Source organism: Protopterus annectens, chromosome 7.part0 (genome assembly GCF_019279795.1).
Source record: "Protopterus annectens isolate FY-2018-M chromosome 7.part0, PAN1.0, whole genome shotgun sequence".
Lineage (NCBI taxonomy): Eukaryota > Metazoa > Chordata > Ceratodontiformes > Protopteridae > Protopterus > Protopterus annectens.
Genome location: NC_056739.1, coordinates 394313536 through 394340921, shown reverse-complemented (window position 1 = coordinate 394340921; position 27386 = coordinate 394313536). Strand labels below are relative to the sequence as shown.

Sequence of the window (27386 nt, the reverse complement as noted above, 5' to 3'; positions counted from 1 at the left end):
TTATTTAGTTCAGTCTGTGTGGCTGGGAAAAGAAAAGGCCACAACAAAAAGATTATTGTCACAAATACAGTTAACAGGATGATTATGCAATACTTCTGAGGAAAGGGTTGTTCTGCATTCCTGTTTCTTCTGGACTCTATCATTTTTGCTCTTAGCATGTAACAAGATTTTTGTCCAGTTCAAAGTTTTTAACTAATTTACAGTGCATCAGGTGGATCCAAGAGGCACGCTCCACGATTTTGACTGCAGTGGGTGTCGATAAAAGCACTTGATATGGACCTTCCCACTTCGGAGATGCCCAATTCTTCTTTTTGACCACCTTCAGCCAGATCCACGCTCCAGGGGGCACTGCCACTTCTAACGGTCTGGTTCGTTCTTTATCTGAAACAGAATTTAACTGCAACAAATGTTTAGAATTTAACAAATTACGCATATACTCTACTAATGTCCTGTCAGCTTCCTGGTCTGCGGGCATGAGAGATTTCCACTGAGGTATATAGTAAGCCCTTCCAAAGAGCTTTTCAAAAGGAGTCAATCCTTTTGCATTCGGGACAGTTCTCATGCTCAACAGTGCCAGGGGCAGACAGTACACCCAGTTTCTCTGCGTTTCTGCTACTAATTTTCTTAGCTTGCTCTTTAAAATCCCATTATGTCTCTCTACTAGCCCTGCTGATTGAGGGTGATACGCACAATGATTTTTTAGGGAAATGCAAAAATATTTACTTAATTGCTGTATGGTCTGATTCACGAAGTGTGTGCCATTGTCACTGTAGATCCTTTCCGGAATGCCGAATCTAGGGATGATTTCTTTAACAAGAACTTTGGCCACAGTCGTAGCGTCTGGATTTTTAGTCGGAAAGGCTTCCACCCATCTGGAAAACATATCTACAATGACAAGACAATACTTCTTATTTTCACATTTGTTCAATTCTATAAAATCCATACAGATAGTATGAAATGGATACGGTGGTGTAGGGAAACTCCCTTGCTTGGGCTATAATGCCCCTTGTGCATGATGTTTATTACAAACATGGCACATCGAACAGAATTTTTTAGAATAATTTAAGAATCCATATGTCATGAACACTTGGTTCACCAGCTGTACCATCCCCCCTGTTGAGACATGGCACTACCCATGGCTCAACAAAGCTGCATATCTAAACAAATTAGACAGCAATATCGGTTTCCTTTCTTTAGAGATGTACAGCCCCTTTTTGAGAATTGCTCCTCGTTTTACCCATCTTTGTTTTTCAGTTTGCGTAGTAAGTGTTTGCATTGTCTTTAACATTTCTAAGTCTAAAATCTCAGAGGGTTGTAATTCCTCATTCAAAAGAAATACTTCTGAAGCTGCCTGCTTTGCAGCTGTATCAGCTCTCGCATTACCTTTTGAAATCCTGTCCTGTTGCTTGATATGAGCTGTGCTTTTACAAATAGCTATTTTCTGAGGTAACTGAATAGATTCTAAAAGATCTAAAATAAACTGTGCATGATTGATTGGTTTGCCAGTAGATGTTAATATTCCTCGATTTTTCCACTGTTGCGCAAAAACATGTGCAGTAGAAAAAGCATACTGGCTGTCAGTAAAAATGTTCACACATTTACCCTTTGCTAAGGTACATGCCCGTGTCAAGGCAATCGATTCTGCTGCCTGTGCAGATAAACTATGTGATAAAGATTTCACTTCTATAATGTCTGTGTCAGAAACTACTGCATATCCTACTAGGTTCTGTCCTGCAGGACCCCTTTTGCATGAGCCGTCCACGTAGTATGTCACCTCGGCATCATCCAAGGGAACATCCGTAAGATCTTTTCTAGGCAGTGTCTTTTGCTCAATCACCTGCAGGCAGCTGTGTGGTGTGCCATCTGCAGGGTTGGGAGCAAGGTAGAAGGGTTCAAAGTTGTACATCGTTCGATTGTCATATGAGGTTGGCTCAACAATATAGTCATACAGGAAAGATGCCTAGCAGGGGAAAGATATGCTACCTTTTCTTGCAGTAAAATAATCGCGACTGCATGAGGCACTCTCAATGTGAGAGGGTGGAACAACACTACTGAGGCCGAAGTCTGTACTGCCATTGCAGCTGCAACTACTGCTTGTACACAGTGAGGTAAAGACCGTGCCACTGGGTCCAGTTGTGATGAATAATAAGCAATAGGGCATTGTTTGTCCCCATGCTGCTGTGTTAACACTGATCTCATATAACCTTGCTTACAGTCTACAGTTTGGAAATAACGTTTATGATAGTTTGGCAATCCCAAAACTAATGAGGACGCTATTAACTGCTTCAGTTTGCAGAAAGCAGATTCTGCTTCTGGTGTCCATTGTAATAAATCCTGTGCTGCCATAGGCTTTTTATAAATCAGGTTAGTCAAGGGTGCAGATTCCAAGGCATAGTTTGGAATCCAACTCCGACAAAAATTAGTCGTACCCAGGAAGGACATAATTTCCTTCTTGGTAGTGGGTTTTGGTGCTTGCAAAATCGCTATTTTTCTGTCCTCATCTAATGTCCTACCCTCCTTGGGTATTACATAGCCTAGGTATTTAACTTGATTTTTTCCAAAGTTGCAGTTTATTTTTGTTTACTTTATGTCCTTCAGTGGCTAAAAATTGTAATAGTGCTATGGTATCTTCTTTACAATCTTGCTGGGTGGGGGACGCCAGCAGGATATCATCAACATAAAGCAAAATCTGACTACCTCTCGGTGGGGTAAACCCCGCCAAGTTGCTTGCCATTTTTTGTGAGAATATTTTTGGACTTTCACAGTACCCCTGTGGTAGTCACGTATATGTATACCTTTTCCCCTGAAATGTGAATGCAAACCAATTCTGACTGTCAGGGTGTATCAATATCGAAAAGAACGCATTGCTGATATCTACCACAGAAAAATATTTCTGTTGAGGTTTTAAATCATTCAACAGGGTGTGTGGGTCTGGCACCGTAGGTGCACTTGGTATTACTGCGTCATTTACAGCTTGTAAATCTTGGACCATACGCCACTCTCCATTTGCTTTCCTAACAGGAAATAAGGGTGTGTTACATGGTGAATCAGGTGATTCCACCAGCACCCCTTCCTTAAGTAAAGCTGCTATAACAGGTTTGATTCCTACCTCTGCATCTTTTCTTAAGGGATACTGTCTCTTTTGTGGTCTAAATGCTGACTTTGGCATAATAGTAACTGGTCCCGTTGTACGAACAAGTCCTACATCTGATTTTCCTGGCGACCAGAGATTTTCTGGTATATTCTGTAAGGCATTCTCTTCCTCCTTTAATAGGAGTGCCAATCAACTGTCCTCGCTAGACTGCAAGTGTACAGCTGGGTGGGTCTGAGTTATCCAATTCAGCTTCTGCACTTGTATTCCTTGTTCTGATAGTTCTAACTCTGTCTGTTTTTCCCATCTCGTGACATTTTCTCCTAAGTCTACCCATTTTACATTCTTGTCCTTAGTTAAGCTAACATGTGGTAATCGATTAGATTTATAGAGTGCAAAGAACTCCTGGGGCAATGAACAGCTGGCTACACTGTTCCCTTCTGTGTCCCAGTACAGATTACATAATACCAATCTGTTTGCACGATTTCTAAACAATTCTTGCTCATATTCCTTATCAGGTCCTGATGTATTACAATAATACAGAGTACTTGCTAATGGCTGCGTTCATCAACTCTTCGGTCACCGCCCCTGGACCAGTCGTAACCAAGTCCTGGCTGTACCAATAAAACATTTCACCCTCCAGTTGCACTGCAAAGGTATCAATTTGTCGCTGTGCTTCCATACCCTGCATAGTCGGAACTACTGCTATACCAAATAGCTGCATAAGGTCTCTGCCCAAGAGGTTTACTGGGCATTTTGCAGATACAATTTTACTTTTCTGGGTCAATCCTGAAACAGGATCAGTTATCACAATATTATGGGAGAAGGGCTCCCGATACAGCTGTCCATTAGCTGCTTTTACGAATATGTAATCAGGTGACTCTGAATTCTCTGGCAGTTTGGAGGGATGTACCAGGGTCCGTGATGCCCCTGAGTCACACAAGAATCTGACTTCCCTCCCTTCTACCAGGAGTGTAACTTCTGGTTTTGTGTCTGCTAAATAGAGCTCTAAGCTCAATAAAGCCAAATCCAATATTTCATTTTCTTCACTATCCGTGACTTCTTGCACTTCCTCTATTTCTTCTGTCACATTCTCTACTCCCTCTATCACATACTCATTTGTCCTTTCTCTGCTATCCCCTTCTAGTGATTCCTGACTATCATATAGTCAGTCCTCACCCTCCTTATCCTCCGTGGTTGCCTTCTTGTTTTTCTTGCAATCCCTTGCCAAGTGTCCTTTCTTACCGCATTTAAAACATTCACCCCTTTTCTTTCACCCTTCAAAGTCCTCTGATCGTTGATCAGATTGTTTGCTTCCTTGGGCATTTTTCTTGCCCTTTTTCCCGGACTGTACTACATATACTTCTGCTCCATCTTCTACAGAAAATACTTGGGCTTTCTTTTTCTTTTTGCTATTAAAATGCCTTTCGGCATGTCTAGCATATTCAAGCAATGACTGTAACCTGCTTGTACGATGATCTACCATGTGTTTTGTAATAAAGCTGCTTATAGGTGCAATACTGCCTTTCAAAAATGCATTCTTTAGCTGCTGCTCGTATGGGGAATCATTTGTCTGATCTTCAGGAACCTGCATTCCACAATGGTTATTAAAACATTCTAATAGTCTGGCATAATATCGGTCAATAGCTTTCACCTTCCTGTTGGATGCATTGATTAATGCAAGTCCAGTCTGCCCTAGGCTTCCATTTTTCAGGGATTCGGTCTGTAAGACCTTTCACTCTGTTGTCTAATTCTGCGCTGCTATGTGGGAGGGGCCTGAGTGCAATATCACGGGGATTCCAGTCACCACTAATCATGTGCCAATCTGGTCCCACAATTTGTCTGACTACTTTTTCTACCTCTTCCCCGTTTAAATTATAACTCAGCCTCATTCCTTGCAAATCTTCTAAGAACTTTCTAAAATTAACTTTTGGATGGGGAATTCCCTCAGTGGCTTTCCGGATGTCTTCCGGAGTCCAGGGTCTATACACTAGAATAGTTGGGTCCTGACCTTCTTGCCCTGCCTGAGGATTAGGTACTTCTATAAGTGGGCATATTTCTTCTTCACTCATAAATCGTGAATTTCTGCCCATTTGATATAACTCAATGTCCCCTTTTGAGTTTCCTGCCCATGTTCAAGACCTGGTCTCGATGGGATCTCTAATAAATGGTTTTGCTTTTGTAGTGTCTCTACTTACAGTGACAGCAGGATATTGTGGGGGTGGACTAACTTGTTCACTTGCCTCATATTCTGGTAAAGGAGGCGGAGGGGCCGATGCTATTACTAAGTTATTGTCCTCCTTATCTAAAAACATTGCTTTTGAATTATTACTCTTTTGTTCCCTTCAGTTTACTTCCTCAATCCACCTGTGTGCCTGAGGAATTCCTAATTGACATTGCTTTTTTACCCGACCTCTAGAATCAGTTTTAAGCTGTTTGACAAGTTTGACAAGTGAGGATTTTTCTAGTTTACCATCAAATTCATACTTATTAACCCATTTTGAGTAGTAGTTAATTTTATCAGCATGCTGTGACTGCATGTATTTCGCGTCTTCGGTTAACGGCGGATTTTGGGACCTTTTTGTACAATTATTACCCATTTTTGTTCTACCCTTTTAATCGTTATGTAACACCTTATTTTTAATGTGGTACCACGGATGTTTTTATAGTCTCTTCAGAATGACGGCCTACCTACTCTGTTTCCCTGATCTATGACAAGACAGTAATCTTTCTGTCCCTGACTTATAAATAAAGTCTCTAACAGAATAAATACAAATCCAGTCCCTGATCTAAAACAGAAAAAGAAGGTAGATTCACCTTACCTGAGCCTTCGTGATTGATCACCTGGTTCGAGTAAACCCATCCTTCAATCGCAGATCAGAAAGTGGCTGACCTCTTTTGTACGAAAGTTCAGTTGGAGGACTTTTCAAATAAGAAGAACCGATGTGGTTTCTTCCCCGTACGGTTTCAAGCCACCTGGCCTGTCTGATCCGAGGTGAAGTGAAGGTTTCCGGTCCGAAGGACCAATCTGTCAAAGGAAAAATCTTTAAAGACCAGTACACGTAAGGTTCAGTTAAGGCACTTTAATTTACTTGCAGCAAGGAGACAAAGCATGCAAATACAAGGATTTGTCTAACTACTAACAGGAAGTATGTTCATTCTTATACTATTTTACAAGACATGGCCTTCTAAGCTGACCTAATCAAACACAACTTTCAGTATTGTTCTACAGCAGATGTTACTTCAGATTTTCTGCTGACATGACTAAATTTGTGAGAAACTTTTCAGAAAAACAACCTGGCCTTGGTGACCATTAATCCATTTACAAGCGTCTATTATACAGTGTTACATTTCAAGGTACTTTTCTAATACAGATACAAGCAAATGCTGATTGCAGTTCATATTTTCAAGCAGGCTTTGTACTAATTATCTGTAACCTCTACAGCTGTGTATTATCTCATGGCACAGCAGAACTTCTTGTCTAAGTTTCATACAAGTAGTATTGTTCTATTCATTATTTTCCTAACGCAAGCAGAAATCACCTGCTTCTCAGTAAATTTCCAAGGCACAAGCAAGATTTTAGCTAACAGTACAAGGTCAGAGAGCAACTGCAGTTTGTACAGATTTATGCAGTATGAAATAGAATAAATGTGTTAATGCTTTCTCAAGCTTCTAAATGCACTAAGCATATTGCTAATACACACATTAATACATATTTTTCTAACACATACGTACCTCCCAACTCTAAAAAAGTAGAGACCAACACTTCAACCCCATACTTCAAAAACTAGGTATTAAACAAAAATACAAATACAAAACCCTACCACACCAACAGGCTTTCTCACTATTACTTGCTTTTAGTGTAGACATCTACCCCAACTGTGGTCCAACTCACATCCAACAACTACTCCAAACAAAGTCAACCTCCATAAAAACAAAAAATACCCTTCTCGTACATGACATCAGCCTAAGAAGCATTAATAACAAACTGCCTAACCTACACGCTTATGAAGTGTTGTACTTCTCTGATATATTAGTAGCTACTGAAACCTGATTAAAACCCAAAACTAAAGATAGTGAATTGCTACCTCAGGATATAAAATTCTTAGACAAGATTGTGAAAATAAAAATGGTGGCGGAATATATCCTGATAGATCTCCATGCCACATACCCATTCCAAAACCTAGTGATGAAATAATAGTCTCCTACCTAAAACTCAGCTACTGTAAAACTATTTGTATTATAGTCATCTGTATACCTCTTGGCTCTTGGAAATAATATCACCATCACAGAAGATAGTCTCTAGGTTGATGTCACACTAGGGGACTTCATAGGTTATAGGTTATAGGTTGGTACTAGGCTATCAGCCCTAGGGCCTATACAAGCATAGCCATAACAATTCCCTGACTATTTCTTCCCACACTATTTACTTCCCTGGACCCCTGTCTAGCAGGGCGACTGACGTGATCCCCGGGGTGAATTTCCTTTCTCCCATCCAATCGTCAAGGTTCCTTTTGAAGACGGCCAAAGAGGTACTCTGCTTGACATGTATGGGCAATCTATTCCAGAGTCTGGGGAGTCTCTGGGTCAGGAACCTATCCCTCCAGCATGTTTTGTTTATTTGATGACTTAAACATAGATTGGTAAACATTAAATTCCACATTTCCAAAATTTTCCTTAAATTTTTACAGCTTCACCCAATTATAACTACACCTACAAGGCATGACAACAAACAGTCCCCTTCTTGACTGGATTATTTCAAATTCTTCTAACTATATAGCTCAGTCAGGCTATCTACCAGATACTTTAGGGACCATCTCCCAACATTCCCTACGACAACCATGTAATAACATCAAGCAACCCTGCTATAATCAAGCACAGCACCTAATAAAAATAGGCAAAGAACATCTAAGCTAACACACAACACAGACAATAAAGGAACCCAAAACAATTCTGGACATCCTTAAAAAAAAAAAAAAAACTCCTGCTACTAGGTCAAACAACCATCCCAGCTCCAACAACTAACAATCAAACAGACACTATTGCAAACCAATTTAACTCTTAATTCATTGACACATTTCTCTCCCTCATCAAAGATAATAATCACCCCTTACCTTTCCCACACAAACGAACAACCTGTTGCCTACTTTTACTCTGCAACCTGTCCCCACCATAGTCATCAGAAATCTCCACAAAATAAAATCCATCACTCTAGCTGCTGACAACCTATCAGCTGAATATATCAAATTGGCATCTGATGCCCTCATCTACCCAGTCTCCACCATAATCCACCAGTCCATTAAAGAAAACTATATTCCTCTCACGTTTTGGAAAACATCATACATTATACCCCTGCACAAAGGTGGAAAATCTACAGACGTAACACATTACCACCCCATCACTATACTCCTATATAATTCTATAAAACCTTCATTATCAAAACATTTTGAAAAATGCATTCATACTCACTCAAATAAATCTTAATTAATCTCCTCACACCCACACAGCATGGTTTCTTCCCCATTCATAGTACCACTCAGCTCTCCTGAGTTTCACCAACACTATTAATGTCCATAGAAATAATGGGACCCTAGTATCCCCCATATTTTTAGATCATCAAAAGCTTTTGACACCATTTCCCAGCAAAAACTTGTAACTGGAATAGCATCTTTTGGTCTTTCTACAGCCTCCCTATCCTGGTTCCATAGCTGTCTTACCAACAGACAACAGGCAATAAAGTGGCAAACATAAATCTCATAATTTCTACCTCTCACTTTTGGTATTCCTCAGGGCTCTCTTTTTGGGCCACTGCTATTTAATATTTTTTTAAACAATTTACATTCCACAACCAAACATGCCTCCATAGTACAGAATGCAGATCCGTCCATCCTCATCTTCTATGCCCACACCTTAAATAAAGTACATCATCTCACCCAAGAATCATTCTCTTCAGTAGAATCCTGACTGTCTAGTTCAAACCTACTACTATACCCAAAGAAAAGCAAAACTAATGTTTTTTTCTCAAAACAACTAGCTAACAAACAACGATTTCACAATTGTGTCAGCAAATAATACACAAATAGAAACTGTACCACACACAAAATTACTTGGCATCACCATAGACAGCAACCCAAAATACGACTAGCACATCCAAGAAACTATACAAAAAAATATCAAAAACTGGGCCTTCTCTAAGAGATTCAACCATTACCTCATACCCTCAGCTTCTACTTATCACCTATCAACCCAACTCTATGATTTTCCAGTACTTCACCCTCATGATCAAACCACACCAACAGTAGGTAAATCCTGATATACCCATGCACAGTCATGGATTATTGTTTTACTGTACAATTATAAATGTGTTTTATGCACAGTTTGCACATTTAATAAATCAAAAATTATTCATAGTATTCTATAGGTAGCTTCACTGAAATGCAGATTAGTATGGTTGTTAAAGCCAAAAGAATTACACTCATCACTTTCTCTGTACTACTAAATGAAAAAACTAAAACTTTTCATAAAAAATAATAATCCCCTGCCACTTACGATAATCCAAATTGATCATGTTTTTTTTTCAATTGGGTTAAATCAAAATAGTAGCTCTGCAGCTTAATTAAACAGATGTACTGCATGGGCGTTCTCACTTACTAGTGTATGCATGCAGACCATGTTACTAAGCCATTACAGAAACTCACAACAATGAGCAGAGAAATCAAAAGAAAGTGAAGTTCCATCATACGGTGGCATTATTTGAAAAAAAAAAGGATTTTTAAAATACTTACAGTTTATAAAAGCAATATAGCATGTAATGGGCAATTCATAATTTACTCCCACTGGAGAAGTAGATGTTGGTTACTGCACCATCAGGGTCAACTGTAGCCATGACTCGCTACCACCACAGATAAATTTTGAATTTACCAACTCATTGCCATGACATATTGCTAAAATGAAATATACTGTGGTGCCCAGTATGGTACATTAGTATAATCCCCTGAAATGTATGACTCTCTGTATTCAGGATTTAACACTGTCCATATTTTTCCTTTATATTTTTGGTCTTTTTCCTTATAAAATTCGTGGTTTTCAGGCAAATCTTTTATTCTAGCAGTTGGTGAAGAGAATTAAGGTGGTGAACTGTTAACTAGGTAGTTTCTGTGGTACAGGGTTTGATTCTCTCAACCTTCATTTGCATACTGTGTGGCCTTGAGCAAATCACTTAATCAGGCAGTGAGACAGTGCTTTGGGGAAATTGGTTAGGCTTATTAATAGTCTCCAGGACTGCCTGCAGTAACTACCTATGGACTTACTGAAGTCACTAAATAATGACAGAATTTTTAGCTTCATACTTAATGACCTTCAAAAATACTATTGCAAAACCTATTATTCTAGCCATTTTCTACATTTATAGGAGCAATGTTTAGAATCTGTCCCAAAATACTTATATATCCCAAATTTTGAGCCTTTGTACCCCCATTGTTTTTGGGTTTATCCAAAATTCTTGGGGCAAGAAATTGAAAGCATACATCTCAGCTGTCCTGATTTTTGCCCCATATTTTTGGTCTGTTCCTCATAAACATTGTGGTTTCCTGGCAATTACTTAGGATTGAAGTCACTAAATAATAACTTCAAAAACATGCATGCTAATACAACATATTGTCCCTAGCAACTTTCTAACTTTATAAGGGCAATATTTCAACATTTTCCCTATTTTGGGTCTTTGACCCCCCCCCCCTATTATTTTTGGTTTTGGCCAGATTTATTGTGCTAAGTTGTTGAGAGTTATGGTCAACAAGTATGACTACAGTCAGATGAACTGCCTATTATTTTAGCATATTCCTTCTACAAAAGGTTACACTCCTCATAGTCTCTTCTTTTCTAGTACATAAGCTACTGCTGACCAGAGCTGAAGACGGCTCTTCTGGCACTCAGTGCTGCTCTCAGGTCTGGCATCCCTCAACACTAAGTTAAGGAATCCAAAAAAAGTCCATTCTGTGACCCTTTGTTCCTCCTTTCTCTCCCAAGAGGGAATGCCAGGTGTGCATGTCATGCCCACGTGTTCTACGAAAAGAACAAAAAAAGGTTGCTCTCCAAACTGTCGCGCCACCTTTTCTGCTACAGAGGAGTGCCAGGTTCTGTTTATCCCACCCTCATGTTCACGTGGGGAACAAAACTGAAAAGGATCTGACCTGTCATGGTACCTAACACCTTGCACGCTGAGCGACTTCACCCTTTGTCCCACCCTAACTATACTTTTACTGCCCAATGTTATGTTCAAAAAAAAAAAAAAGATTCTGAAATTAGTTTGAGATCTAACAGTCATTGCTCATTGTATATGGCATGGTAGGTGTGGAAAAGAATAAAAAGCATTTTTTCTGGATTTAAATAGCAGTTTGTAATGTATTTATTTACTTATTTAATTTATTTATTTATTCATTCATTCCAATGTACACTGCTGTCTTTTAACTTCTAAGCTAGTCTGGAACCCCCACCTTGTTCTGTGGAAATTCACATGAACATTCTAATCTAATTTGTAAACTACTGGCATTGAATTTCAGCTCTGACTTTTCTGTTACAACCAGATACAAACTGTGGAACTGCAAGTGTTTTTAAGCTGCACCATCCATTTCTACAGGAGCTGCCAGTTTTGCTGCTAATTGACTGTTGTGAATGCAAAACTTTCAAGAGTTCTATTAATGGCTGTTTCTGTATGTTCTCTGACTGCTGACATATATATGTAGCACCTTTCTGAACATCTAGATGTGCCTTTTGTAGTGTTAAAAATATACTGCTGAGTCTTAGGTACCTACTTAGTTCAGAAATATTTTCAACCTTCAATTCTGCTCTGAAAACTGCATTGAAAGAAAGGCAGGATTGCATTTAATAAAATAATTGTGTCTGTCAAGTAACTACTGCTGGAAGTATTTTTTTTTTGCTCAGTTTTGCAGTTATTTTCTTTTGATTGTGGCTACACACACATGTATGTATGAAAACATATATACACACACACACACACACACACACACACACACATATCTATAAAGAGAGAGTGAGACAGATATAGCTATGCATTTAAAACAGCCTTGACCAAAGGTTTGTGACAGTGACTCACAATCCAGTTTAAATGAAAGCTGTATTGCCAGCTGAAGAATCACTTATGCACAAACTGACAGACAAGTCTATTTGCCATTACCTTTGTGACGGCAAGTCAAGCAACTGTTTCCTATACAAAGTGAACTTTAGTCACCAGTGCATTAAGTGCATAGTAGAGTGATAAAGATAATGTTTAATATCAAAAGTTAAATCACAATCACTTGTATGCAAAAGGCAAACATTTTGAGAACTTCTCTTTTAATAGGAAAATGTCTTAGAGCTCCAACTCAGGTATCATCTGCTAGCTTGACTGTTTACAGACTCGAGACTAGATAAAGTTTGTGGGTGCAGGTCACATTCACTCATTATTTGAGGGTGGCTTCCTCTGTGCTTTAGGTTAAAAATGTTAGACCACTGATCTTGAATGAGAATTCAGTTTTGGAAAGAAAAGTCGTCTGAAATGGTCTGCATCCTAATATATCTGCCTAACGAAGTGGATGAGGCATCTTTTGTGAGGTATGGCCTAGTGTAACACTTGTAATAGGTGCATCCCGTCGGAGTGCCATCATTTTGTCTGTGAGTTTGTGTGCCCTTATTGTTCTTGTCTCGTCTTGTGTTTGTCCATGATTGCATAGAAATGTCAAGTGCTGTCTCTATTTGAATGTCAGTAGTTTTGTGGCATAGCAAATTATTTCATGGCGTTTTTGTGTACAGAATTATTTTGCTTAACTATTGCTTTGTGTGTTAAGATTTTATTTTATTTTTTTTGCCTGGCCTGGTGATTTCATAAGTAACTGACAATGATATAATTTTGACTATAATTGTACAAGAATAACCCCTAAAGATTTATGAATGCTGTCCTCTTTGTCACTCATATGTACTTCCTATAGTTAGCAGATATTGTTAATCACTGTATTCAAAGAATTTCTGGGTTCTTTAATTTGTGTTACCTTTGCTTTGTACTTTGCCACACAACCCAAGTTGTGTCAAAAAAGGTTCCTTGGACCAGTGTATCTACCTGGTTAACAAATAGTAAATAAAATAAATAAAAAAAAATGATTTCTTACTATACAATAATGCTGGATGGATTCCCAAACACACCACCTTGTTAATAAAAAAAAATGCAGGCCTGATGCATTGTTTCCCTGATTGGCAAGCAAACAGTCCAAACATTCTTGCTCTTCAAGTCATTTGCCCCTAGAAATTTCAGTGATATGGGGTGTGGCATACCACTGGCTTAATGATTTGCTTCTGTTATCACCTGGTTTCACAAAAGCGTAACATCAAGTTAGCTAAATTTCTTAATATTATCTGTGAATTGGAGCAAATCTGGTTCCTGGTCTTCACAAGTGTGGTTTTCCCATTATTCCACATGTTACTTTGGGAGGAGCATATATTTGTTTCGCATTGTTGAGGCAATGACTGATACTCAAACTAATACAAATTCAGAAGGCATACATTGCTTATACCAGGGCCCAGGTTTGCTCAGACTACTGAAAATTAAAATGGTGCAACCTTTTAATACATGCAAAGGTACAGCTTGGCCTTAACATTTAATTTTCTTTTTGAATTTTTTTCTGCAGCAAAAATTCAGCTATGAGCAGCACAAGAAGGAGACGCTTTTATCAACCACAGTACCCGATTCTGGCGATGTAAATTTGTTACAAGGGAAACATGAAAGTGATGTTGATAAACAGGCTGGCATCAATAAAGGTAGCAAAATTTAATGGAACCGGGTATAATAACCCTGCCATATTTTGCAAATTAGCACAGTTAGTAGTATGGATTTGCTAAGTATGTTCACAAATATCCTGCAAAGAGTGCTATGATGAGCTAGTGTAAGAATATCCTTGCAGTATTGGATGAGTAGTGTACTACAGGTGATATTAGTACCTATATGCAGTAGTCATGGAGGCCAAAGTGGCATTGGCAGCACAGTGGCACAGCAGATATCATTTTCACCTCACAGCAAGAGGTTCCCCAGTTGAGGTGCCTTCTGTGCAGAGTCTGCATGTTCTCCCTGTATTCCTGTGGATTTCCTCCCACATTCCAAAGATATGTTGTAGGTGGATTTGACACAATAAATTGCCCATAAGCGTGAGTTTGCATGTGAGTGTGTGGTATGGAAGAATAACTGTGGCAGGGGTGGCCACCTGATGGTGTGAACCTTGGCTCCAAATGATCATCCATGTTTAAGTGACGCCCCAACCTCATGCAGAAATGGGAAAAATGGGGGTTATGGATGGATGGGAACATGCCTAATTAAACAAGTAGAATTAGAATTATCTGTGAGAAGCATGTTACTGATTAGTACTGCACTGATTACTGAATGCATGTATTTTTCTAAAAGTGGCAATTTTAGTCTGCAGTTTAATTGTACATGAAATTAAATGCACTTACCTCCTTTTTAGGTTGATGATGTGTAAATACTTATCTAGACAGAAAAGAGTAGGGATTTTGTGGTGGTACAGTGATTAGTTGAATGATGCCATACTAAAACAAACTCCAAACTAGATTTTTCTCAATAAATGAAATATCACTTGGATTCATTTATGGCAGGCAACCTCAAACTTGTATACTCTTTTGTTTGAGGAGTATAAGTTTTGCATTCAAGTTCATACATTTGGACTACTATACAGGTCTTACATTATTTATTGCCATATAATTTGGGACAATGCTATGTAAATGTTTTCATTACCTGCACTTTACCCCCTGATGTGTCTCTTCTTGAGTTCACAGCCAAAGAAGCTTCTCCCAGGTGCTCTGTTGGGTATAGTAGTGCATCAGGTAGCTTCTACGGCACCCCTAGTAGGACATTTTCTATGTTTTATTCTCCTTACTTAAGGGCACAAAAAGGCATGTTTAGATACAGTTCTGCTTACATGCTGTTCCGACTTAATTCATCCCATTTTTATTACAGTAAGAGTCTGCACAAGCGGTTATGCTTTTCCGCGTGATGAAGAACTATTGTAGCCGTTATGACTGTAAGAAACACAATAACAGGTTTGCCTCCTATCTTCATACAGCGGCCTTGCCTTAGCACAGGAATAGGTTTTAGGAGCTAACTGGAAGCAAAGCATCCACCCTTGACATTAGTGGTTTAGGTTCTAGAATATACTTTGGATGATGAAGGTCCACTTCCAGGAAGGAATGATCTAGGTGTATAGTACAGGTAAGTTAAATGATCTAGGTGTATAGTACAGATAAGTTACGGTATGAGATTCATACTTGTCTTGGATTTGATTCCCAGAGGCTCCACATATCTGCTATTTAACTCTGGGAAATTCATTCAATGATGTCATCTTGAAAAAGGCGATTTGGCCTAGATCATAGCTGTTAAACAAGGGTAGACATGGGTTCAGGTATCCAGTATCATTTGGCTGGTTGTCCTTGTTGTTGGTGCATGGGAAAGAGTAGATGGGTGTGACTGGCATCCTTCAATCAATCAATCACAAGTATGCAAACATTGTATTGATATCTCTCAAAAATCCACCTTCCAGAATCACAGAAGAAACAGTGTTAGTGCATTGTACTGTTTATCCCCCACTGCCTGAGATGCTCAGCAGTTTTAACTACCTAGCAGTACACCTCTGCAACCCTATTCCCTGAAGGAGGGAAGGGAGTGTGTGGTCCCTGACCTACACAAAGTCTTGCAGTAAAGCTGTGGTGAGCACTGAGCAGCAAGATAGTATGAAATACAAATGTTCCAGGCTCCCACCCTGACAGCAGCCCTCCACAATAAAATATAAAAAACAGCTAAATGCATAATGGAAGCTGGTGTAGAAAGCATACCTCTAAACTGTACGGATTTTTGCAGAATGTCCAGATTTTTGTCTCATATTTTTGGTCCGTTTTTCATAAAATTGTGGTTTTCTGGCAAATTAGTGGCAAATCATTTTAAGATTGAAATTAGAAAATAATGACAGATATTTGAGTTTCAGAATTCATACCCTTCAGAAAATGCATGCTAATTCAAAACCTGTTAGTGTCAACTTTCTACATTTGTAAGAGCAATACTTAAAAATTGTCCCTATTTTGAGACATTTGTCCTGCTTTTATTTATGATTTTGTCTAGATTTCTTGCTCTAAGAGATTGAAAGGTATGGTAGAAGGTGAGTATTTGAAACAAAATTTAATGCAAGATAGGAATTTATATAGTGGTGAAATGTTACTGGACATAAGATAGTCATTGTATGACTCCACTTTTCTGATAATATGCTCATTAAAACATTTTCTTTCAAGTTGGAGTCGTCCCACCACTAACAAAATCTCCAGCTGAAGAAAATTCTTCTGCTTCATCATCCAAGGTTAGAAAGAATTCCAACAGTGACAGCAATGAACAGATCTCCCGGGTAAGTTGTGCTTTGGCTTTTCAGCAGTATTTTATTTCCCTTACATTTCTACAGTGTCTATGCTCAGACTACACTAGATATGTACTACACAGTGTTAAATACATTGATTGGTAGAGCTGGTGTCAGTTTGTTTAAATGAAGTTTAAAAAGACCCAGTCAAACTAGAGACTTCACTGTGTGGCAATACCTTATTTTTCTTTGATAATTGTCTATGGGAAATATGAATTTACCACTAAAAAACATGTGAATATTTCAGCCACATGGCTTGTGTGTGGATAATTTGCATATTTGCCATGGGCCTCTGTTAAAGGAGGTTCAAGGTGTTTTGATCAGTGAATTCTGTGGTTTGACAGTCTTTTTAATATTTTTACCTATGATGTTTTTGTGTGTATGAATTTTTACTTGCTGCTTTGTTTAAATGAAGACACTAACACCTTTTGGAACAATCTGGTAATGGGTTAATACTTTTCAGCAGTAAGTCAGTAACAATATGTGGTGCTTTAAATTAGTGTTCTTGTGTGTAAATAAGTAATTATAATGTTAAGTCAGTCCACTCCACATTTGTTTGGCATAATCTTTGTAAAATTAGAATATGACAGAATTTGTTTTTTTAAGAGTTTCTTAACAAGTCAAAGAAGTATGACTCAAAAGGATTTTGTCAAAAAGGGAATTCATTAATTTGTTTAATAAATTCCCTGTTTTGCCAAAGCGTGTTCATGTTAAACAGTAAGACTGTAGGCCACTGGCAATATTGTACAATCCAAAGTTGTTATATTGATAGATATGGGGATATGGGTGTGCAGAATGAATTGCCCTCCAATGCAAAAATGTAGCTTTCTCAATTGTTAGTTATAGTGAATGATTTTAAAACTCCCAGTGGATTTAGTTCTGACAACAAATTTGTCAATTTTTTACCACTATTCACAAACATGACTGAGCATAAGCACAAAGTGTTTTATTTTTTTGGGGGGTTACTAATTAGCTTGTATCACGTTTGTTCCTAAATCATTTAGGAATTACCATTTTTGGAAAGTAAAATAAAAGTATTATTTCAATTTAGTCAATAGCAAATTATAGGTTCATAGGTAGGTACTAGGCAATCGGCTCTGGGACCTATATAAGCCTAGCCAAAAAGGTTTCCTGGCTTTCGCCACCCAAGAAAATTATTTTCCTGTGCCCCTGTCAAGCAGCGCTGCAGAAGTGATCAATGGGGTGAATTTTCTATTTCCCATCCAGTCATCAAGATTTTTCTTAAAGAGGGCCAATGAGGAGCTTTGCTCGACATGAATGGGTAGTCTGTTCCAGAATATGGGAAGTCTCTGGGACAGGAATCTATCCCTCCAGCATGTTCTGTTTATTGTGCTGGCAAGGTTTAGGTCCCTGGAGCGGTGGCTCGGAGGGATTGGGGTTTGTTTAAGTGTAGCATGTCCAACAGATCTGGCTTTGACATGGCTTTGCATGTTAGGCAGACGTTGCCTCTGAGTAGGCGATAAGTGAGAGTACAGCTGGAGTTTTTTGAGGCTGTATACATATGGCATCTGTTTGAGGCTGGTAATCCCCTTAGTGAGGTATTTCTGTAGCCTTTCTAGTTGTTGTAGATTTCTTGCAAGGTACATGCCAAACGGGGTGTTGTACTCTATAATGGGTCTGATGAGGGATGAGCAGAGTGGAACAATGACCTCTTTTTTTCTGGAGGTGAACCCCTTTGTGATGAGGTGTGCCATGTAGAAGGATTTCCTGACTACTGTGATGATGGCATTATCAAAGGACAAACTACTGTCCACCTGTGTCCCAAGGTCTCTTATCACACTTTCGGTGTTTAGTAGGCTACTGCCTGTGCAGTAGTTCATGGGTACAGTGTTTTCCCAAAGGGGATGACAATGCACTTCCTGGCATTGAGCTTGAGGCCATGACTTTGACACCAAGCATCAGTTTCAGTGAGGCCCGTTTCTAGAATGCCCACATCATTAGGCGATTCTATTATAGGTTCATGGGTAGGTACTAGGCTATCAGCCCAAAGGCCTAAGTAAGCCTAGCCAACAAGGTTCCCTGGCTTACGCCACCCAAGAAAGTTATTTTCCTGTCCCCCTGTCGAGCAGAGCCACAGAAGTGATCCCCGGGGTGTATTTCCTATTTCCCATCCACTCATCAAGATTTTTCTTGAAGAGTGCTAATGAGGAACTTTGCTTGACATAGATGGGTAGCTTGTTCCAGAGTATGGGAAGTCTCTGGGACAGGAATCTATCCCTCCAGCATGTCCTGTTTATTGTGGTGACAAGGTTTAGGTCCCTAGAGTGTGTAGCTCGGAGGGATTGCGATTTCTTTAGGTGGAGCATGTCCAACAGCTCTGTGTTTGACATAGCTTTATATGTTAGGCAGAGATCATCTCGGAATAGGCGATATGCTATGGAGTAAAGCTGGAGTTTTTTTGAGATGGTCAATGTAGGGCATCTGTTTGAGGCCAGTAATCCTCTTTGTGAAGTACTTCTGTGGCCTTTCCAGCTGCTGCAGATGTCTTGTGAGGTACATTCCAAAAGGGGCGTTGTACTCTATAATGGGTCTAATGAATGTCGAGTAGAGGGGAACAATGACCTCTTTGTTCCTGGATGAGAACCCTTTTGTGATGAGGTGTGCCCCGTAGAAGGATTTCCTGACTACTGTGGTGATGTGATTATCAAGGGAGAGACTACTGTTCACCTGGGTCCCATGGTCTCTTATCACACATTCGGCGTTAAGTAGACTGCCACCTATGTGGCAGTTCATGGGTAGAGTGTTTTTACCAAAGGGGATGACAATGCACTTTTTGGCATTGAGCTTGAGGTTATGGCTCTGACACCAGGCATCTGTCTCAGTGAGGCCCTTCTGTAAGATGTCCACATCATTTGGGGACTCAACTATGGCTCCTACTTTGCAGTCATCTGCGAACTTCATTAACCAAAGGGCTTCTGTGTAAGCCTGTACTTCAGAGAAGTAGATACCAAACAGGAGAGGTCGCAGGACTGAACCCTGTGGTACTGCACTTGTCACTGGTTTGAAGTCAGATTTGGAGTCTGCAACTTTTACAGTGTGGGTTCTGTCAGTAAGTCACTTGGCAACCCATCTTGTGATGTAGGGATTTATACCTAGTTTAGTGAGTTTAGCTATAATTCCAGAATGGGGGATGGTGTCGAAAGCCTTGGCAAGGTCAAGATAGGCTGTGTGAACCACCTTACCCTCATCTACGGCTTTGGTGACTGCCTCAAAGAAGTCGATCAGGTTCAGGAAGCATGATCTGCCTTTCACAAACTTGAACTGAGTGGGGTCCAGAGTTTGGAGGTTACCAGTGTCTTCGTTTATGAGTTCCATGATGACACGTTCCATGGCCTTACAGACCAGGCTCATCAGGCTAATAGGGCGATAGTTCCTGGGATCAGTGTTGGCTCCCCCTTTGTGGAGTGGGATTACTGTTGCTGTGCACCATTCAGTGGGCACAAAGCCTGACGTGAGGTTATGATTGAACATGGTGCTTAGGTGGGGAGCCAGTTCATTCTGAAGTTCATGTAAAATGCAGCCTGTGATGTTGTCCAGTCCTATGGATGCTGTGTTTTTGGCTTTAGAAAGTGCAACTTTTACCTGCGTAGCTGTGATTACAGGGACTCTGCATTCTTCCTGTATAGATATGGGCCCTTTAGGGGGTGAGAGGGGGGTAAAGTTAGCACTGAACCTATCTGCCAGGATGTTGGTAATATCAGTTGCTTCTGTAATTTTCGTGCCATTGTGCTGTAACTCAGAGCAGGTCTGGGTGTTGCCATTGAGATTCTTGACATAGCTATAGAATGCTTTGTGGTTTTCCCTAGAATCAGTGGTGATTTTGTTTTCATAGCTAACTTTGGAGGATCTTATAAAGGATCTCAGCTTCTTACTGAGGCAGACCAGGGAGCTCCTCCACTCATGGGATTTTATTCTTTTGCAACAGTTTCTTCCTTCTGTTGTAGAGTTTGTTTATGGCAGGGGACCACCAAATTGGCTTCCTTTTTTTGGAGTATAGCGTCTTGGTTCTGTTTGGGATATCATGATCCATGCACTTGTGTAAGTGGTTATAGAGTGCATTTGTGTAGGATTCAGCAGTTGTAACTGTATTGTCCATCTGCATGGGTGTCATGAAGTTTGCCACTTCTGTCATAAGAAGCATGAAGTTGGCTTTGGAGAAATTTTTTACCATGGTTTCCTTAATGGGGGGTGGGGGCGGGATGTGGATATCTAGGGCGACTAGCTTATGGTCCTATGTGACCAATGAGGAGTTGACTTCAGGTGTGGAACACCGGTCACTCATGTTGGTAATGACTAGGTCTAGTTTATTGTTGCCCCTGGTGTGGGTGTGGATAAGTTGATCCAGGACATTGGAATTTATGAATTCCAGAAACCGTTGAGCAAAGGAGTTGGTACATGAGTAGTTTTCCCAGTTAATGGTGGGGTAGTTGAAATCACCCATTATTAGGGTGTTTGGTTGAACCCTAATATTTTCCAGTATATCAAGGAAAGAGGATTAGGAATCCTGGGGCATGGTGGGGATCTGTAGCAAGCTACAATTTGGATTGCAGTTTTGCCCAGAGTTAGTTGCACTTGGATAACCTCAGATGCATTATGCTGAGCAACTAGCCTGAAGGTGTGAATATCCTTAATGAATATGGACACACCTCCACCTTTGGTGTTCCAGTCCAGGTTAGGTGGCCGAAAAGTGTGGTATGAGTTATAGCCTGGTAATGCAGGGGTTCTTTCTAGAGCCTTGAACCAGGTATCAGTCACTGCACAGATATCGATGTTCTCCATTTTAAGGAGTACCTCGAGGGTGTGCATTTTGAGATTTAGACTTCTAGCACTGAGTAGCATTGCCCTCAGTTTTTGCTTGCCTGTTCCTGTTACGGTGGTGAATTTGTCATTTGAACTTTGCCTAAAAAAGGCACTATAGGGGTGGCAAGAGCCTTAGCCAGTATCCAGAATCCCAGTGGTGACAGGTGCAGGCCATCTCTGGCAAAGCATCATAGTCTGTTGACCATGTCATCCCAGACAGACAGATAACTGGATCCCCTTAGAATGACACCAGAAGCTTAGCCAATTGTTGAAGTCAATCATTTTGTCCTTGTACTGCGGTATCATTCTGGGCAATGGCAGGATGCTACTCAGGGCTAGGGTCATACCTTCCTGGCTACAAGATTGGAGAGCTCTTCCATGTCTCTTTTCATGTAGTCCAGGGAGGTACGTCTCAGGTCATTCACACCAACATGGAGAATGACAGTCATATTTGTACTTGTTATGGAGTGACCTGAGTGTGTGGGTTTTGTGGCGGATCCTGGCACCTGACAGGCAGCTGACAGTAAACGTCTCCTTGTTTAGCCTGGTGAGTGGGACATCAGTTTGCCTGACTATAGAGTCACCTGTGACTAGTGTGTTGGGTACGTTGTTTTGCCTTATGGGCTGTGGTTGAGTGGTACACTGAGTTTGTGGGCTGTGTGTCATTTGGGTTGTGTTGGGAGGGGGTGGGAGTTGCTTGTGTTTCTGCTTTGGAGATCTCTGTTGCTTGAGCAGATTATTATTGAGAGCCTCTGCGAATGTTTTTGTGTTTCTATGTGTGGATTTTGATGGTGTAGGTTTAGTGGGTCTATGTGATGAGTGTGGTGTGGTGCAAGTGTTTATCTTCAACTCTTGACTGTCAAGTTCAGTCTTGGATGGAGAGAGCTTTACCTCCAGTTTGGCTAGATAAGTGCATCTCTCACAGGGTGGTAGGAGGAGAGGGTTGTCTGTGTACATGAGGCAATTACTACATTGCCCAAGATGCCCAGATTCATCAGATAGACAGGAGACAACACTAGGAGCTGACCCTTGGACATGCCTGAATAAAAAACTTTTTTTCCTCTAGACAAGTGAGTACAAGAGCTGTTTTTCTCTAAGCAAGTGAGGAAAGTAAGTACAAAAACTGTTTTCCTCTAGGTAATGAGGAAGGTTGAGTGCTGTAGTAATCTGTAGCTTATTTAGTGCTAACAACAAGTTTTGAACAAGTGCTGAGCATGAATAAGCAAGTTCAAGTGCTAAAACTAAGAATCTGTATATAAAGTAGACTAGTTACAGGAAAGAAACAAGTGCAAATGCAGGCTTTTAAATCAGAAAGTTGAAAGAGATGGAAACATTGCCCAAACGGCCAGTAACTACAATTTCTTGTCCAGAAACCACTCCTTATGTGGTAGATAGGTAACCGAGTACTTACCACTCCCACTGATAAGCTAGCAGGCTTTCTTCCAACACAGAAAGGCTTGGGGGTCTCAGGAGCTTACAAACAGTCCTGGATACTGCAAATCTGTATCTGGACTAGACTAGTTACAGGAAAGGGGGGAAACAAGTACAAATGCGGGCTTTTAAATCAGAAAGTTGAAAGAGATGGAAAAAATTGCCCAAACGGCCAATAACTACAATTTCTGGGCCAGAACCACTCCTTATGTGGTAGATAGGTTACCTAGTGCTTACCACTCCCACTGATAAGCTAGAAGGCTTCCCTCCAACACAGAAAGGCTTGGGGGGCTCAGGAGCTTACAAACTGTTATCGCACCTAGTTTGCAGTCATCTGTAAACTTCGTTAACCAAAGACCTGCTGTATTAGCCTGGACGTCTAAGAAGTAGATGCCAAACAGGAGAGGACCCAGGGCTGAGCCTTGTGGACTCCACTTGTCACTGGTTTGAAGTTGGATTTGGAGTCGGCTACTTTTACTGTGTGGGTTCTGTCAGTGAGCCAGTTGGCCACCCATCTTGTGAAATAGGAATTTATACCCAGTCTAGTGAGTTTATCTATAATTCTAGAGTGGTGGATGGTGTTGAAAGCCTTGGTGAGGTCAAGATAAGCTGTGTGCACCACCTTACCCTTGTCCATAGTTCTGGTGACTGCTTCAAAGAAGTCAATCAGGTTTAGGAGACATGACCTACCTTTTACAAACCCAAACTGGTCCATAGTTTGGAGGTTACCTATGTCCTTGTTTATAAGCTCCAAGATGATACGTTCTATGGCCTTGCAGACCAGGCTAATCAGCCTAATGGGGCAGTAAGTTCCCAGGGTCCATGGTGGCGCCCCCTTTGTGGAGTGGGATAACCATTTCTGTGTGCCATTCAGTAGGCACAAAGCCTGAAGTGAGGCTATGATTGAACATGGTACTTAGGTGGGATGCCAGTTCATTCTGTAGTTCAAGCAGAAGACAGCCTGGGATGTTGTCAGGTCCCATGGATGCTGTGTTCTTGGCTTTGGAGAGTGCGGTCTTACTTGTACAGCCGTGATTACAAGGGCTTTGCATTCTTCCGGTATAGTGATGGGCCCTTTGTGGGGTGAGGGGGGGGGTGAAGTTTGCACTGAACCTGTCTGCCAGGATGTTGGCAATATCAGTTGGTTCTGTATATCTAGTGCCATTGTGCTGTAGCTCAAAGCAGATCTGAATGTCGCCATTGAGATTCTTGACATAGCTGTAGAATATTTTGTGGTTGTCTTTAGCATCAGTGTTATTTTCGTAACTAGCTTTGGAGGATTTTATGAGGGATCTCAGCTTCTTACTGAGGCTGACCAGGAAGTTCCTGGAGTCGGGGGATTTTTACTCTTTTTTGCAACAGCTTCTTCCTTCTGTTTTAGAGTTTGTTTATGGCAGGGGACCACCAGATTGGCTTCCGTTTTTTGGAAGATAGCATCTTGGTTCTGTTGGAGATGGCACGATCCATGCACTTGTGTATGTGCTTATACAGTGCATTTGTATAGGATTCAGCAGTCGTACCTCTATTTTCCATCTGTATGGGTGTAGTGAAGCTTGCCACTTCTGTCTTAAGAAGCATGAAGTTGGCGTTGGAGAAGTTTTTACGGTGGTTTCCTTAATGGAGGGTGGAGGCAGGATATTGATGTCTAGGGTGATTAGCTTGTGGTCGGATCAGACCAGCGAGGAATTGACCTCTGGCATGGAACATTAGTTGGCCATATTGATAATGACCAGGTCCAGGATATTGCAGCCTCTGGTGGGGGTATGGACAAACTGATCCAGGGCGTTGGAATTTATGAATTCCAGAAAGCATTGAGCAAATGAGTTAATACATGAGTAGTTTTCTCAGTTGATGGTGGGGTAGTTTAAATCGCCCATTATTAGAGTATCGGGCTGTATTACCTAGTTTATCACAAAACGTGGAGTGGGCATCCTGGGGCATGGCAGGGGATCTGTAACAAGCTACAACCTGGATTGCAGTCTTGCCCAGTGTTAGTTGCACTTGGATAATTTCGGATGCATTATGTTGAGCAACTAGCCTGGAGGTGTGGATATCCTTAATGAATGTGGACATGCCTCCTCCTTTAGTGTTTCAGTCCAGGTTAAGTGGCTGAAAGGTGTGGTATGAGTTATAGCCTGGTAATGCAGGGGTGCTCTCTGGAGCCTTGAACCAAGTCTTTGTCACTGCACAGATGTCAATGTTCTCCATTTTAAGGAGTGCCACGAGTAAGTGCATTTTGAGGTTTAGACTTCTAGCATTGAGTAGCATTACCCTCAGATTTTGCTTGTTTATACCTGCTACAGTGGTGAGTTTGTCTTTTAAACCTTGCCTAAAAAAGGCACTACAGGGGTGGCAAGAGCCTTAGCCAGTATCCGGAATCCCAGGGGCGACAGGTGCAGGCCATCTTTGGCAAAGCATAGTGGTCTGTCGATCATGTCATCCCAGGCAGACAGGCACTGGATCCCCTTAGAATGACACCAGAAGCTTAGTCAATTGTTGAAGTAAATCATTTTGTCATTGTATTGTGGTATCATTCTGGGCAATGGCCAGATGCTACTCAGGGCTAGGGTCATACCTGCCTGGGCTACATGATCCAAGAGCTCCTCCATGTCTCTTTTCATGTAATCCTGGGAGGTATGTCTCAGGTCATTCACACCAGCATGGACAATGACATAGTCATATTTGTACTTGTTGTGGAGTGACCTGAATGCTTGCGTTATGTGGTGGATCCTGGCATTCGACAGGCAGCTGACAGTAACTTTCTCCTTGTTTAGCCTGGTGAGTGAGACATCAGTGTGTCTGACTATAGAGTCATCTATGACTAGTGTGTTGGGTACATTGTTTTGCCTTATGGGATGAAGTTAAGTGGCACACTGATTTTGTAGGCTATGTGCCATTTGGATAGTGTTGGCGGGGGGGGGTGTCTTCCGTTTCAGCTTTGGACATCTCTGTTGTTTGGGCAGATTTTTATTGAGAGCCTCCGTGAATGTAGGTGTGCGTTTTGTGTTACTATGTGTGGGTTTAGGTGGTGTAGGTTTTGATGGACTATGTGTTGAGTGTGGTGTGGTGCAGGTGTTTACCTTCTCCTCTTGACTGTCTAGTACAGTCTTGGCTGGAGAGAGCTTGGCTTCCAGTTTTGCTATATAAGTGCATCTCTCACAGGTTGTAGTGTTGGGTGTCAGGAGGAGAGGGTATCAGTGTACATGAGGCAATTGCTACATTGCCCCAAGATGCCCAGATTCATCAGGTGAACAGGGGAAAATACCAGGAGCTGACCCATAGACATGCCTGGATAGGTGCTTATTAATTTAAGTACTAAAAACTGTTTTCCTCCTAACAAGTGAGGAAAGTTTTGTGCTGCAGTAACTTGTAGATTATTTAGTGCTTGCAATGAGTTTTGAACAAGTGCTGAGCACAAGGAAACAGTTTTGAATGCTAAAACTAGAAAACTGGATAGTTCTAGGAGAAAATTAGAAGAGCAGACTTTCTGGCACTGGAATAGTTTAACCCTAGTTAAACGGTGCTGCGCAATGTGCAAAACCATGCAAACATTGGTTTTTAAACAGAAAGATGAAATGGATAGGAATAGCCCAAAATGGCCAGTAAAACTACATATTCTGAACTGAAACCACTCCTCCAGTGACAGATAGGCTGCTGCGCAAAGCTCACCACTCTCACTGATGAACAGAGAAGCTTCCTTCTATCTTAGTAAGGTCTAGGCAACACAGAAACTACAAAACAGCCCAGAATTCAGCAAAATCTGAAATCCAGACTCTATTGTTTATAGAAAGGCAGGAAACGAGTAGAGAGAGAGGGTTTTTTTGTTGTTGTTTTTTTTTTTTCAAAAATAAAAGCAGATACACAAAAACAAACACTTTTACAGCAGAAAAATGGCTATCACACTTGAGTGTGTAGCCCTCAACAGTTCAATAGTTGAAAAACACTTAAAAATGATCAGTTAAAGTGCAGACAGTAACAGAATTCAAAATACAGTTCAGATAAGTTGCAAAGTGAATAAAAAAATGCTCGGAATAGTGCGGCTAGCGAAAATATGCAATAAAAAGCAAAACAGAGGTACTTAATCCACTCAAAGTCTCCCTTCTCTCTCTCTGCTGCTGTGGAACTCTGCAGGACATCCAGGCAGGGTCTTGCTGAGGTAATACAGCGCAAAAACTGTGCAAACACAGGTTTTTAAACAGAAAGATGAAAGGGATAGAAATAGCCCAAAATGGCCAATAAAACTACAGATTCTAAGCTGAAACAACTCCTCCAGCAACAGAGCAGCTGTTCAAAGCTCACCACTCGCACTGATGAACAGAGGAGCTTCCTTCTATCTTAGTAAGGTCTGGACAAAACAGCCCAGAATTCAGCAAAATCTGACAACTGGACTCTACTGGTTATAGGAAGGTGGGGAAACAAGTAGAGAGAGATGATTTTTTTTTCAGTAATTAAATCAGATACAGTAAAACAAACACTTTGAAAGCAGAAAAATGGCTATCGCTCTTGAGTGTGTAGCCCTCAGCAGTTCAGCAGTTGAAAAACACTTAAAAACGATCAGTTAGACCAGTTTTATAAACTTTAACACAACC

At 40.7% G+C, this 27386-nt stretch overlaps 1 protein-coding gene across 19 annotated transcripts in view; it reads left to right on the top strand.

Moving 5' to 3' along the window:
• Positions 1-27386, top strand: part of PLEKHA6 (pleckstrin homology domain containing A6) — a 1822600-nt gene that overhangs the window by 1700112 nt on the left and 95102 nt on the right. For all 19 annotated transcript variants that reach the window (XM_044076969.1, XM_044076965.1, XM_044076964.1 and 16 more), the window contains 2 exons: positions 13768-13897; positions 16427-16536. In XM_044076969.1, the coding sequence (XP_043932904.1) occupies positions 13768-13897; positions 16427-16536 (240 nt within the window). The remainder of the gene's footprint in view (positions 1-13767; positions 13898-16426; positions 16537-27386) is intronic.